Source organism: Musca domestica, unplaced genomic scaffold (assembly GCF_030504385.1).
Source record: "Musca domestica strain aabys unplaced genomic scaffold, Musca_domestica.polishedcontigs.V.1.1 8, whole genome shotgun sequence".
NCBI lineage: Eukaryota > Metazoa > Arthropoda > Insecta > Diptera > Muscidae > Musca > Musca domestica.
Window position 1 is genome coordinate 9,415,778 of NW_026712409.1, and position 15,031 is coordinate 9,430,808.

Here is a 15,031-nt window from a genome sequence, read left to right on the forward strand (position 1 = left end):
CACTATACAACAATGTTATTTGATACTAGAGCCACAAAAGCCTTCGTCAAATTTCTTGAAAATCGATTCAGGTTTGGATAGCTAGTTCCCGAATTCTGACTTCCCAAAGCCATGATACATGAAATTACAAATTATATTCCGTGAAATTTTAAAGAATTTTTTTTAGTCCTGTAAAATTTTTTAGAGAATATTTTTTAAGAGCCATTGTGAATTTTTATTTATTTTTTTTTAAATATCACCTGGTTTTTAAAAGAACCTTCAGAGCAATGCCTTGCTGTGACTGCTAGAGGTGTAATAGTTGATCTTAAAAAAAAAATTCCAAGGATCAACGACAATATATTTGTGGTGTTCCAGGACGTTTCAATCCTGGTTTTTTTAATGATAATTTTTCAAGGACTCTCGAAGAGGTCTTGTACCTTCCAATTGAAAATTCTTTAAAGAGTATTTTTTTGAATTTGGAACCGACCAACATGATTTTTTAAAGAACTTTTTTCAGAAACAAACAGAACTATGCCGTGGATATTAAAAAGAACATTTTGTTGTGACTGCCAGATGTATAATAGTGGATCTTAAAAGAGTATTGCTTCAATATTCGTGGAATTCAATGACCTTCTAATCGTGGATGTTGTTGTTAAAAAATATTTATTTTCAAGGACCTTCCAATTGAGAATTTTTTTAAGATTATCTTTTCAAGGACCATATGTTTTTTAAATGTGTTTTAAGGACTATCAGAATTTTTAAAGATCATTAGATTAACGCCGTGTATTTTTCAAAATCATATCCTTGGGACCAACAGATTGTGGATTTTTAAGGAATATTATTTAAAGAACCATTAGAGCAGAATTTCCTTAACAAAATTTTTTCAAATCCCTTCTGAGAAATGTCGAAATTTTTTAAATAATAATTTTTAAGGCCTTTTAGAGTTTTGTCGTGGATTCTCTAAATAATAATTTTTAAGGACCATCAGATTTTTTTTTTTTTTTTTTGAGGATGGTACTTTTTTGACATTTTTTTCAGAGACGAACTGATGTATATAATTATGGATTATCGAAGAATATTTTTTTAAAGAACATCAAAGTTATAGTTGTACATTTTTGGAGAATATTTTTCGAGGAAATTTAGAGCAATTATGGCGGTTTTTTATTGGATTTTCAGGGTTAGAATTAGAATTGTTGTTAGAATTTTTAAAGAATATTTTTAAAAAATATGCACTCCACAAAAATTATATTTGGTAAGAAACATTAGATACTGCTCGAAAATACCTCTGTCAAATTTTGTCGAGATCGGTTCAGATTTGGATATAGCTCCCATATATATCTTCAATTCCGGATGACATGAATTTTTCAAGGGTCATCGCGGATTTTTAAGATTTTTTTTAAATAGACCAACATTTTTTTATTAACATTTTTCAAGAACCATCAGAGCTATGACGTCAATTCTTTTAGTAAGGATATTTTAAAGGACCAATATATATTTATTTTTTTAACTTCCTATTATAAAAAATTCCCATTGTGTCGTTTAAAATATATATCGTTCTGTCCAATTTTTGATTTTTTGCTTTTCAAAATGTTTACTCTCTGAAAGCATTGACATTTTGCCCTCATTGTAATCTATTAATTTTTAGAGCAAAAGGTTAATTAAATTGCATTATTATTGCTACGCTTGTTGGTGTTGTTCTATTCAATGATGCTGTTGACAGTTGATGGCGTTTAAAATGCATGAAATGCAGGTTGACACGCAACACACACTCAAACATATATACACAGTTGCAAAACCATGTAACCAAGAGTAAATTCCAGCTGCATTTTAATGCAGTGTGATTGTATATGTGTGTGCATGCGGGTTATTTGGCATGCATATGCGTGTTAATTGAATATATACATAATGTGCATAAATAGTGCCAGTAAATAAAATTTGTTAACATTTCTATTATGAGCAGTGCACAGAACAGCGGACTTGAAAAGACCCTGCAAACATCTGTGTGTGTGTGCAAGTGTGTGTTTTTCAATGTGGCAAAAAGGATACAGTGCCATCAGGTGTTTTGCATGCCAACATGCCGCCTCCATTGCAAATTAACACCTTCCTTCCGCATGCCGCTTATGCAGTGTTTGCATTTTTCGCTACAATGAGAGGGTGATGTAGGGGAGAATTGGGGAAGGGAAAATATGTACACTAACCGTTCATTATATTTCCGAACCTAAATGCCTGAAAAGGAATCATGTGCCAGAATTACATGTGTGTATGTATATATGTATGTATGTATATGTTCTGTCACTTTTTGGCTTACATTTTGCCCAAACGTTAATATCTGCAGGGTAGAAAGCAACGAAATTTTATGGCGGTGCAGAGTAAGTGTGAGTGTGTGAACATTTTAAATGCTCTCCGATTCCAACCCTCCCTTTTTGTGAGTCTACAATCGTTTCCTGTTTCCGTTAAACGTCACAAACAGGAAACTTAAAGTTCCGTTACCAACAAAACTAGGCAAAAACTGAACTATAGTTGCACTGTTGTTGCTCTTTCTTTCGTACTTTTTGTCTTCTTTGGCTTGAGTCTGTGTGTGTGTTCAGCTTTTAAATGTCAATGTATTGTAAATACGTTTTCAACTGCATAAACTGAACTTGTGAACTTTTATCAGAGTCGAAATTTGTTGCAGTTGCTTAAACTAAAGTAAATAATGAAAGAGAAAAAAAGGAAGACTGGAAGCAAAGGACTTGTCTGCAAAAAAGTGGGAATTGAAAAACCATGTCATCGAAGTTTTTTTTTTTTTTTTTTTGTTTTTGCTAATAAATTAGAGCACTTTATTTTTATTTAATTATTGAAAATAATGTCAGAAGATAATAGATAGTTGGATGGAATTGGAATGCATGCAGTGATGTAGCAAGGAAGGAATATTTATAAACAGTTTCTAAGGGGAGTAAAGGGTCTCAGGGATGAAAAATTTTATAAAATATAAAAATATAGTAGTGACATAAATAAAAATAAATTATTATTATTTTTCAAAGGATCCATAATAGTGGACTTTTGTGAAGATTTCGTCAAGGATAATCAGGATTTTGTCGTTAATTTTTTAAAGATTTTTAGGTTATTTTTTGAAGAACCAAAGGAGTATGTCATGGATTTTTTATGATTTTTTCTATGATTTCTTTTTGAGGATGTTTTGAAGAATATTTTTTCAAGGTCTAAAAGGTAGATTTTTTTTTCCAGAAATATTTTTTAATGACCACCTGAATATATTTTCAAGGACTATAGGAGCCACTTTTTTGCATACATCTTGTGGATTTTTAAGGAATATTATTTAAAGAACCATTACCGCAGAATTTCATTAACAACATTTTTTCAAATCCCTTCAGAGAAATGTCGAGATTTTGTAAATAATATTTTTTAAGGCTTTTTGGAGTTTTGTCGTAGATTCTCTAAATAATAATTTTTAAGGACCATCAGATTTTTTTTTTGTTTTTTTGTTTTTTTGTTTTTTGTTTTTTTTTTTTTTTTTTTTTTGTTGAGGACGGCGTACTTAAGAACTTTTCTGACATTTTTCAGAAACAAACTGATGTATGTAATTATGTATTTTCGAAGGATATTTTTTTAAAGAACACCAAAGGTATAGTCGTACATTTTCGGAGAATATTTTTCGAGGAAATTTAGAGCAAATACGTCGATTTTTTTGTGAGACAGGGCTATGTTGTTAGAATTTTTAAAGAATATTTTTTCAAAAATTATAGTGACGTTTTAAATACTATGAGATCTTTTTTGGGGACCTAAAGATGTTATAAAGAAGATTTTTATCAAGGACCTTCAGTGTTCTTGAAAGAATATTTTTTTCAGCACCATTAAAGCGATAGCATAGATTTATAATACGGGGGTATTACAGAGATTATTTTTCAGAAATATCGGATGTTTTAAAAATATTTTTAACGGATCTTCCTGATTTTTAGTAAAAATTTAAACTTTTTTTCAAGAACATTCAATGTTTTAAGGAGAATAATTGTTCAAGGTCAATCAGAGCGATAGCTTAAAGTTTTAATGCCAGGAATTTTAACAGATTATCTTTTAAGAATCAGAGGATTTTTTAAATATATTTTTAAAGGACCTTTCGGGTTTTCAATAAATATTGTTTAAAGGAGCAGCATAGGTACGCCGATTCATTCTCTAAGGAATACTTTCGCAATTACCTTTAGAAAAGTATATTTTTAGGGACTATCAGGATCGTTTAAAGGACTTTTTAAGGACCAACAATATTTTTTGAACACCATCGAAGTATACCGTTGATTTTTTAAGGAGATTTAAAAAAATGGTAATTTTTTTCAGAATTCTCATATAATATTTTTTAAGGGAATCATCAGGATTTTAATAATTTTTTTTTTCAAGAACGGTGGGTTTGATTTTTTAAAGAACATTCCTGCCAGGGACTATCAGGACTTAAAAAAAAAACATTTTCAAGAACCATTGAAACTTGTAAAGATTATTTTTTAACGGATCATGAGGATTTTTTTATCAATATTTCCCATTTGGCCTCAGAGCTATTCCGTGGATTTTGGAAAAAAAAAATATGGAATTTTTTCAAGGACCAACACTTTTCCATCATGGTTTAAAAAAAAATTCCTATCAGATTTTTTTAAGAAGGATCATCATATCTGTGCCTTGATGTTTTTAAGAATACTTTTCAGGGACCATCAGAGAGATATCATAGATTTCTAATGCTGGAGATTTCAATATAATAACTTTCAGAAGTCAACAATTTTTTGAAAATAATTTAAAGGACCTACCATATTTTTGGTACGCCATTGATTTTTTAAGGAATATTGTGTGAATGACCTTCATAAACTATCAGGAATTTTAAATCATATTTTCGATTTACCAAAAAAAAAAAAATTAAATAAATAAAAAAAAATTAAGGGTTCTTCAGGACCTGTTAAAGAAACATCCACATATTAATGGAACATCCGAATTTTTTAAACACAACCAAAACTTACCATTAATTTTTCCGTCCGAATTCTCAAAGTATTTTTTTCCTGCATCATCGGGATTTTATTAATATTTTTCTCAAGAACACCATCACAACTTTTTAAAGAGTAATTTATCAAGGACTATCAGTATTTTTTAAAGAAAGGATTTCAAGAACCATCAAGACTTGTAAAGAATATTTTTTAAAGGATCATAAAGACTATTAAGCATTAATATTTCTAATAGTGCCTCAGAGCTATTCCAAGATTTTTAAATAATATTTTTTATGGAATTTTGTCAAGGACAATCAGTTCTGCGGTGGGGTTTATTTAAGAATTTTTTTCTAAGAACTTACAGGATTTTTTTAAAGAAAGAATTTTCAAGGTTTATCAAAGCTATTACTTGATTTTTTAAATAATACTTTTCAGGGACCATTACAGCTAGTTTGGGAATTTTTAAGAAATTTTTTTTCTGGTACCCTCAGAATTTTTTAAAAAATATTTTTATACCCTCAGTGATATGGGTATAGATAAAATAATGGTTTTAGAACCTAGAACCTTTCAAAATCGGCACACAAATAAATATTTCTGTCAGCACAAAATCTGATCTGGTGCCTCCAGAAAAAGAATCCTTAAAGTTAATGCTGAAATTATTTTTCAAACTGAGATCATAGAAAATATTCCTTTAAACTTCTTAGCTTTAAAAGTTCTACAGAAAAAAATCAAAAATATTTGTTCAATAGAAAATGACAAAAAATCACAGACGAAATTATTATTTATTATCCTTTTGGGACCCCACATCAAACATAAATTTTCATCCGACCTCCCCCTTGGAGACTGATGCGACAACTAACAATCAAAAAAATAATTGTTAAAATCATCAAAATTCTCCACCATTCACCATTTCATTTCATAAGCGGTTAATCACTTTTTTTCGTTCCGAACCACAACTCTATACAAAGCAAAGAAGATGACCGTAAAAAAGTAATTTTCTTTTCTTTCATATTTTTTTGCAATTTTGTTATTATTTCTTGGTTACAAAAAATGAAATTGTATCACTTTACCCCCCAAACCAATTTCATCCATTGAGAGTTGGCGAAAAAGGTCAAGAGTTGGATTTTGTTTTGGCCGATTTGTCAAGGGATTTCACTCGGTGTCAATGTATTGATGAAAATGTCTCTCTCTTGGATGATTTAATTATTGAAGCGTAACGAAATGAATGATGAAAAAGTTTGTTTTGGAATGCAATCAAAGGGAAGTGGTTTTTAAAGTAAATTTAAGGGTTGTTGTTATTATAGCACAGAGCGAGTGTTAAAAAAAATCCTAAAAACATACATTGAATGAAAAATCTGCTTATTTTTTTTTTTTTTTTTTTTTTTTTTTTTTTGAAAACTTACATTTTATGGAAGAACTGAGAAGATTTTCTATGCTCTATAACAGATGAGTGTTCCTTCAGAAATATGACCTAACAAAATTCTTTTTAAATATTTAACAACAATCCTGAAAAAAATTACAGGTTTTTTGGTAGATATAAAATAGTCAGAGACTAATACATTTTCTCTCTAATCAATTTGTACATTTGAAATTTATAAAAGTTTAAAAAAGTAGAAACCACGTGTATCGGCATTTTTTAAGTTTACATCGCAAAGTACCAATCATAGTGGGGACACGTTCTCTCTCTCTCTTTCACGCTTTTGTAAATTAGAGATTAAGATTTTTAGGAATTCGTTCATTTATACATAGTATATACCTAAAATACACGAATTCCGAGGAATCTTTATCCAAAAATGTCCAAAGGTGTGAAAGAGAGGGGGAACTTGCCCTCTTTATTTTGTCTACTTTGCGGAGCAAGCTTTCAAACGCCGATACACGTGTCTTCTCTCTTAGTCCCACTTTCAAAATCTGTTGGATTTTGTGTTCAGTATTATATTTTGGCAGGAACCAGAGTCTCCGACATTGGCTTCGGCTGTAGCAGCTAGATTCCGAAGCATCGGGATGTTAATTTTTTTAACAAACCTGAAAAAAAATATATTTTAGCCACCACTTGAAACAACCCACCTAAGGCAAAAAATTCGACCAAATCCATTTCAACACGTTTGGAGTCGATCTAGCGATGTCTCGAAAAGGGTATCTGATTTGGTCCAAAATTGGTACATCGCATATTATCAAACTTAGATTGAGTCTGGAGTTGGGCCCTTCTGGTACCTCACCCACAAAAGGTCGAAATATTCAAAGAAAATAATTGACTGCACAGAAAAGAAGATGATAATCCGATATTGCTCCAAATGTTAATGGAAAATGTCGGTCCACTCCATCAACTACCTCCCACACAAAGGGTCAGAATTTTGAATAATTTCAACTCTCATAAATTGTGATGTAAGATTCCGATTGTCTTCAAATTTCACACATCCCAATATTTATATTAACCCAAGGTCAGGTGTTGAGATGGAATATCTAGGTCTACTACTTCTAGTACCTCTCCCACACAAGGTCGAAATTTTCAAAAAAAAAAATATTTTTTTTCTGCCCAGAAAGAGAAGCGATAATCCGGGTTTACTCTAACTTTGTAAATCCTAATATTTGCATCAGTTCTATGTCAGGTGCAAAAATGAATAATATCGGTCCGCTCCATCAAGTACCTCCCCCACAAAGGGTAAAAATTTTGAATAATTATAAGTCTTATAAAATGTCATGTAAGAATCCGACTCTCTTAAAATTTCACACATCCAAATATTCTCATAAATCCAAGACCTGGTGTTAAGATGGAATATATCGGTCCACTCCTTCTGGTGCCTCCCCCACAAAAGGTTGAAATTTTGAATATCCATTAAGCTCATAAAACGCGAAATTAACATCGGATTCCATTTAGACTCGGCACATCTGAATATTTTTATCAACACAGGATCTGTTAAAAAAGGTAGATATCCGATCATTCCTCCTGCTACCTCTCCCACAAAGGGTCAATGTCTTGAATAATCAAAGCGATTGTAAAATCCGAAATAATCATCTGATTCTCTTCATATTTCAAACATCCCATTTTTTCTAGTAACAAAAGATCTGCTGTCAAGATGGAATATATCGGTCCTTTTCTTCTGGAACCGCCCACCCCCCAATGAGTAAACATTTTTAATGTCCATGAAACTCATAAAACGAGAACTTAACATTCGATTACATTCAGAATTGGCTCATCTCTATATTTCCATCAACACAAGATCTGTTAGGAAAGTTGGTAGAGATCGGGCCATTTCTTCTGGTACCTCTCCACATAGGGTTTAAGATTTTGAAAAACAAAGCGCTGAAAGAAAGTGAAATAAGCATCCAACTCTCTTCAAATTTCACACACACAAACATTTTTGCAAACACAATATCTGTTATGAAGATTAAAAATATATCTGCGAACCCCTTCTGGTACCTCACCCAAAAAGGATGGAATTTATGATTTCGCATAAAATTTGATATAAATGTTCGATTTTCTTGTAACTTTGCCCATACTAATAATTTTTATCTGATGAGGTATGAAAATGGTATACTTCGGTCGACTATACCTGGTACTCCACCCTCATTTTAACATTTTCTTAAAAATATCAAATTTTTCACATAAAGTGAAGGAGGTAACCAATATAGTCCAAACCTGGCACATTTATATCACATTTATTTAGGTCCGATACGATTTGGACAATATTGGCCCATTCCTCCGGAACCTACTCCAAGAGGGTCAACAATTTGAATAATCATAACAGAAGTCAAAATTTATTTTAATAATAGAACATTGACTGAGGGTATACACCTGCCGATAAAACCGACTGATACTTTTTAACTTGTTTAGCTCTACTTTCACAATTTGCTGGATTTCCTCCAAAATTATCGATTTTTTTCTTGCATAGTGTAGTCTACTTAACGAAAAACTATCGTGATATATGTCTTAATATTCCGCCACCCCGATCTGAGCCAAAGGTTTAAAGTTCACTGCATAACCCCTGAGCATATAAAATTATAAATAAAATTATAAATATAAAATTATATATTTTCTTCTTCCTCTCCATTCTGTTTTCTTCTTTCTTTTCCAACGTTTTTGCGTTTTTTTTTTTTTTTTTTCAATTTAGAGTAATCTTTTGCAGGACCAAATGTTAATTGACAGCTTTAAAGGAAAACTAATTACCAAACGGACCCCAATGATCATTTCATATACAATTCATTCATTTTAATTTTAAATGACACAAACAACAACTACAAGGACCAAAGCAAGGGAATAACACAGGAACCTAAAACTTAAGCTGTAATGGCCAACTGGCAACAAAAACAACAACAACTACTGTCTGATTAAAGGGAAACTATTACAAAACTTGTAAAGTGACAGCCAAAGGAAATGCAGCTAAAAGAAAGCCAAAAACAAACAACAACAACAACAAATATGCTCAGCAACACGAAGCCCGAAGAAGCTGGGGATAGCTAGATGGCTAGCTTTAAGGCAAAGTTAAATGCAGCAAAAAAACTACTACAGCAACAACAGCAACTAACAGGAACAAAAACTTAAACTTAACTTTCAACTCTAAAGGACCACATTAATTTAATTAAACAACAAAAACAAGGACAACAATATATAAATTACAATTTTGTAAATTATCTATTTGAAAAAAAAAAAATAATTTAATAAAAATAAATTGTGCAGGAATGTAACTACAACACTAAGGACCAACAACAAGGATTAACAAATTTGGAAACTACGAGGGATAAAAATTACAAAAAAAAAATTGAAAATAAAAAAAAATAATTTTTAAATTAAAATAAGTGTAAAAAAATATTATAAAAAAAAACAACAAAACAAACATTAAATGCATTTGGTAAAACAGCTTTAATTAGTAAACTAAGTGACCAATCTATAATAGAATTTAAAAACAAAAAAATAAAAATAAATAAAAAATATCTACTATATATAAAATTCTAAAATAAAGAAAATAATACAAAAAAAAAACATCTAATATTAAAAAAATGCTCTTAGCTTTTTAAAAACTCAAAAAAAAAAAAAACAAAAACCAAAACCTAATCTATTTGTCAATTAACTTCAAAAACAAACATCATAAAAATGCCTGTTGCCATTCAACTATAGACTGTAAATAACAATAACTTTTGTCCCATTTTTTTAAATATTGTAACTGAAACCTAAAAAATATATTTATAACAAATTATCCTATTTTCCCACGTTACCCAAGAAAAAAGAGAAAAAAACAAAGAACGCGTTACCTCGCCGGGCATCAATAATCCTTTTTTTTTGTTCTCAAAATACAATAACAAAAGAGCTTCAGGTAATATAAACATATCACCAAAAAAATCACAAAGAACTCAAACATAAAGTGCAATTAACCTCAATCTATAAATAAAAAAGGATACTGGGAGTATCAATGTTCAATTAAATTAAACTAATACACATAAAATCTGTACAAAGTCGGATAAAACCGATTTTATTATTCCCTACGCCACACTATATCAGTATTTATTGTAATTTCAATACAAAAAAAATAAAATTTTTCTAGGATCAAAGCATGGTATGACAATCTATCAAAACAAAAAAAAAAAACAAGCAAAAGAGCTGTAAGTTCGGCCGGGCCGAACTTTGAATACCCTCCACCATTTGGTACAAATTTGGCAATTTTCAAAAATTAAAATCCATTAAATCCTGTTAAAATCTTAAAGATACCGAATGTAGCCGTATATTAGGGTCTATACGACGACGTGGACCCGCCATGCGCAACTTTTGTCATAAGCCTGCACAGCAAAATTTTCTGGCATAGGCTGTAGTATCAATTACGAATTTCTAATGCGAAATTTGAAACAATTCCGGTAAATAATGCCCCTAAAATCATCAAAATACCGAATATCAAGGGGTACCGTTATATGAGGGCTATACGAAGACGTGGACCTGTAGAATCCATTACCAACAACAAATACAAAATTTAAAATAATTCCGGTAAATAATGTTTCTAAAATCATCGGAATACCCAGAATATCGGGAGGTACCGTTATATGGGGCTATAAGAAGACGTGGACCTGCACGGACAATTTTCTGTCACAGGCTGTAGCATCCATTTCGAACTTCAAATGCGAAATTTGAAACAGCTCCAGTAAATAATGTCGCTAGAATCATCAAAATACCGAATATCGGGGGGTACCGTTATATGAGGGCTATACGAAGACGTAGACCTACAAGGCCCATTTTCTGTTTTATGCTGTAGTATCCATTACGAGCTTCGAATACCAAATTTGAAATAATTCCGGTAAATAATGTCGCAAAAATCATCAAAATACCGAATATCGGGAGGTACCGTCAGGTTGGGGCTATACCAAAACGTGGACCTACATCACCCATTTGCAATACCGAAAATCCTGCAGACATAGCATACATTTGAGTAAAATTGTATCAATCTGCTTCAATTCGTTCGGCAGCTAGAGTGATTTCCACAGACGGATAAACGGATATACGGACGGACATTGTTAAATCGACATAGAATTTTATGCTGATCAAGAATATATATACTTTGTGGGGTCTAAAATGTATATTTCGAGGTGTTACAAACGGAATGACAAACCTAATATACCCTCCATATTATGGTGGAGGGTATAAAAAAATAAGTAAATCGAGTCCCCATCTCTAGAAGACATCTGTTTCATTTGAGCACAGGCAAAAATCTTGGCGAAAAATCCATAAATCCATAGAGGGTATAAACTCTTCCATGGAAAGAAGGGTAATATTAAATTTGTCATTCCGTTTGTAACACCTCTAAATATTTGTCAGATATCCTATAAAATTCTAAATCGATTTGACTATGTTCGGTTGTCTGTCTGTCCGTCCGATGAAATTACGATATAGGCTACATTATTTAAAGTATAGTATTGAAATCTAGCGCAACAGTTTTTTATTGCACCTACGATGTTTAGTATTTTCTTAGAGGCCGCATATAAAGGTCCAATTTTTCGCGGAATTTTGTCCAAATTTTGTATACGGAATCGGTAACGGCGGTATATGTTTTCCTATAGTTAAAATATAATGGGCCTCCTGATATTTGGTATTTTTACGATCTATGCCACATTGTTTTTATACCCTACACCTCATAATGGTAAGGGTATTATGTATTTGTGCATTTGTATGTAACATGGAGAAGGAAGCGAGTTAGATCCATAGTTACTTTTGAGGATTTTCATAGAATCACTTTCTGATTCGATTTATGCATGTCAGGCCGTCACTCCGTTTGTCCAGGTATTTTTTTTAACAAAATGCAGGTCGCATTTATTATCCGATTGCCCTAAAGAAATTGGTGATAATCGGATCAGATTTAAATATAGCTCTAATATATATCTTTAACCGATTTCGGGTAAATTGTGCACCAAATGGCCAATATCAGTCCAAATGCCCTGAATTTTGGTATATCCGACCGAATACAGTCTAGAAGCAAGTACACCAAATTTGGTATAGGCCCCTAATCACAAATACTTCCCTACAAGCATTTCATTTATGAATTATGTTTTCGGGAAAACTTATTTTAAATGTATCCTGTACAAAGTTGACTTCTGCTTTGATCTTCTGCCCACAAAAAATCTCTTAAGGACTTTTTATATTTAAAAGGCCTTCTAAGAGTCTTGTTGTTCACAAGACCTGTTTCAAATTGCTAAAAATGCATTTTAATTATAAAAGACCTGATAAATATCTCCAAGCATGGAAGACATACTTAAGGAATCCCATCTCTAAAACAAGCATTTTATAGTTATTTACCTTGAAGAATATCTATTAAAAGTTTCTCCGGCTATGGAAGAAAGGTCTCCGATCTTTAAAAAATACGCAAGAAGTATATTGATATATTATGATATATTCTACATATAGAAGGCCTCCCACCTTACACCTAAAGGTCTTCTATTAAAAGGAGGCCAGCTATAGATCTTCTCTTAAAGGACGGCCTCTTAGATTTTTTTGTCTAGTTTAGGGGTTTCCAGTTACAAAGATCTTAGTTTTATAAAAAGCCTGCCAAAGGTATCCACTATAGAGGACCTGGCGAAGGTCTTCTCTTTAACTTCAAAGACCTTCTATACATCGAATACTTTTCAAAAACCTGTCTCGATAGAATACATTTCAAAGGTCCTTTTTTCAATAGAAAACATTTCAAAAGGGTTTTCTCCTTATGAGACTCCTCAATTCAGCCTCAATTTTCAGCCTCATTAGAACCCAATCTCTCGATGGAAGGCTTTCTCTCCTCTATAGAATATTTATCAAAAAATGTTTGTTTGTTGTATTATGTCAGCAGGACTTTTGGGTGATGTAGGTCCACGTTTTGACGATTCAATACTCACCGAAATTGTTTGAGATGTCGTATTTGAAGTTCGTAATGAATTCTGCAGCCTAAGACAGAAGATTGTCTGTGCAGGTCCACGTCTTCGTATAGACCCCATATAACGGTACCTCCCTATTCTCGATATTTTGACGATTTAGGTACTATACTCACCGAAATTGTTTTAGATGTCGTATTTAAAATTCGTAATGGATACTACAGCCTATGACAGAAAACTGTACATGCAGGTCCACGTTTTGCTGTAGCCCCATATAATATTACCTCCCTATATTCGGTATTTTGATGATGCAGGTCCACGTCGTCCTATAGAACTTAATATAACGGCTACATTCGGAATTTTTATGATTTCAACAGAATTTTTAACGGATTTTTTTTTTTTTGAAAATTGCCAAATTCGTTCCATGTGGTGGAGGGTATTCAAAGTTCGGCCGGCCGAACTTATATCTTTTTAACTTGTTTTACTATAACATGTTTTTAATTAACCTCAAATAGCAGAGAAACCAAATTATTGCGGTTCTAATTTGGAGTAGGAGGACTATAAATCACTTGCCTTAGGCGTTCCGTAAATTGTTATTGTATTACATTCAAAAGTTATTCAACTGCGGTTTCATTCTAATGAAAGGTCCATTGCTTTAAAAACATACATTTTTATAAGCAGATTTTATCCTTTTCGTGAAATACCGAGTAAAGTGTGGTGTAGGGTATAAAAACATTCAACAAAAAAATAATGAAAATCCCCTTAAAATTAAATAACAAATACAACTTTTTCAAATAAACTAATTAACAAACAAAACCAAACAATTTAACCAGAAACTCACCTAAATGTGTAAATGTCTATCTCTGTCTACTTTTTTTTAACTATTTGTCGTTAACTCTTCAGAACAACTTAAGCCAACCACAAAACTTAACAACAAACCGAATACCACAAAAGGATATCCCAAGTAGCTACAATTGAACAATTTCCGAAACAAGCACAACTTGCACAAAAAAAAGCACAGCAAACACGAAACTAATTCCCTGCTCAACTCACCCTCCCCTCTAGCAAATGTGTAGAGCACCTGTTATCACTCACAATTGCATTTAAGTGTCTAGTTTTGTTTTATGTTTAAATTTTGAATAATTGTTTCAATTTTATTTCTCTCCCCCTCCCCTTTCCTTTGCCGTTTTGTAAATCCCTGCTTTGTTTTCAGTTTTCTTTGATTTTTGTTTCGCTTTTTTTTTCTCTTCTCTTATTGCCAATCTCATATTACGCTCTATGTTGAAATTGAACAATTATTTAAATCTCCTTAACGCGGGCCTCTTCGAGTTGTACAACGCCACCATGTCGCTGCGACGTGCCAATGTCGTGGAGGTGATGGACTCCACCTCCAATGAGGATGCTGCCAACGACGACAGTGCCGTGGAATCGGGATCGTCTTCTGTCAATTCGATGGCAACGGAAATCAATTTAACCGCTGTAACAGGCGTCAGCCTAACCCCTACCCTAGCGCCCAATGGCATTATCAATAATAAATATACGCAAATATCGAAGTGGTACATTGTAAGTTTTCAATTTTGTTTCCCCTGTTTTTATTCCTCTGATTTCGTTTTTCCAATTCAATTTGTTTGGCCTTTTTAATATTTCCTACATATTTTTTGAATATTTCATTTGAATTTATTGAGCATGCTAAGTTTCTTTGATCCATGTTGTTAATGTTTTTCTTAGGTGGGGGAAAGAGGAGTTTTTCTGAAAATTTAAAATTGTGGGAAGAA

The 15,031-nt window shown here is 32.1% G+C and overlaps 1 protein-coding gene and 1 long non-coding RNA gene across 2 annotated transcripts in view; both read left to right on the forward strand.

The window, feature by feature from the left end:
- LOC109613302 (uncharacterized) overlaps positions 1–9,726 on the forward strand; it is a 149,249-nt gene extending 139,523 nt beyond the window's left edge. The window contains exon 3 of the long non-coding RNA XR_002194907.2: positions 9,047–9,726. This is a non-coding gene — a long non-coding RNA (uncharacterized LOC109613302). The remainder of the gene's footprint in view (positions 1–9,046) is intronic.
- A 4,782-nt stretch (positions 9,727–14,508) lies between these two features.
- LOC101895809 (potassium channel subfamily T member 2) overlaps positions 14,509–15,031 on the forward strand; it is a 241,293-nt gene continuing 240,770 nt past the window's right edge. The window contains exon 1 of the mRNA XM_059131141.1: positions 14,509–14,819. Coding sequence (XP_058987124.1) covers positions 14,535–14,819 — 285 coding nt within the window. The 5' untranslated portion in view covers positions 14,509–14,534. The remainder of the gene's footprint in view (positions 14,820–15,031) is intronic.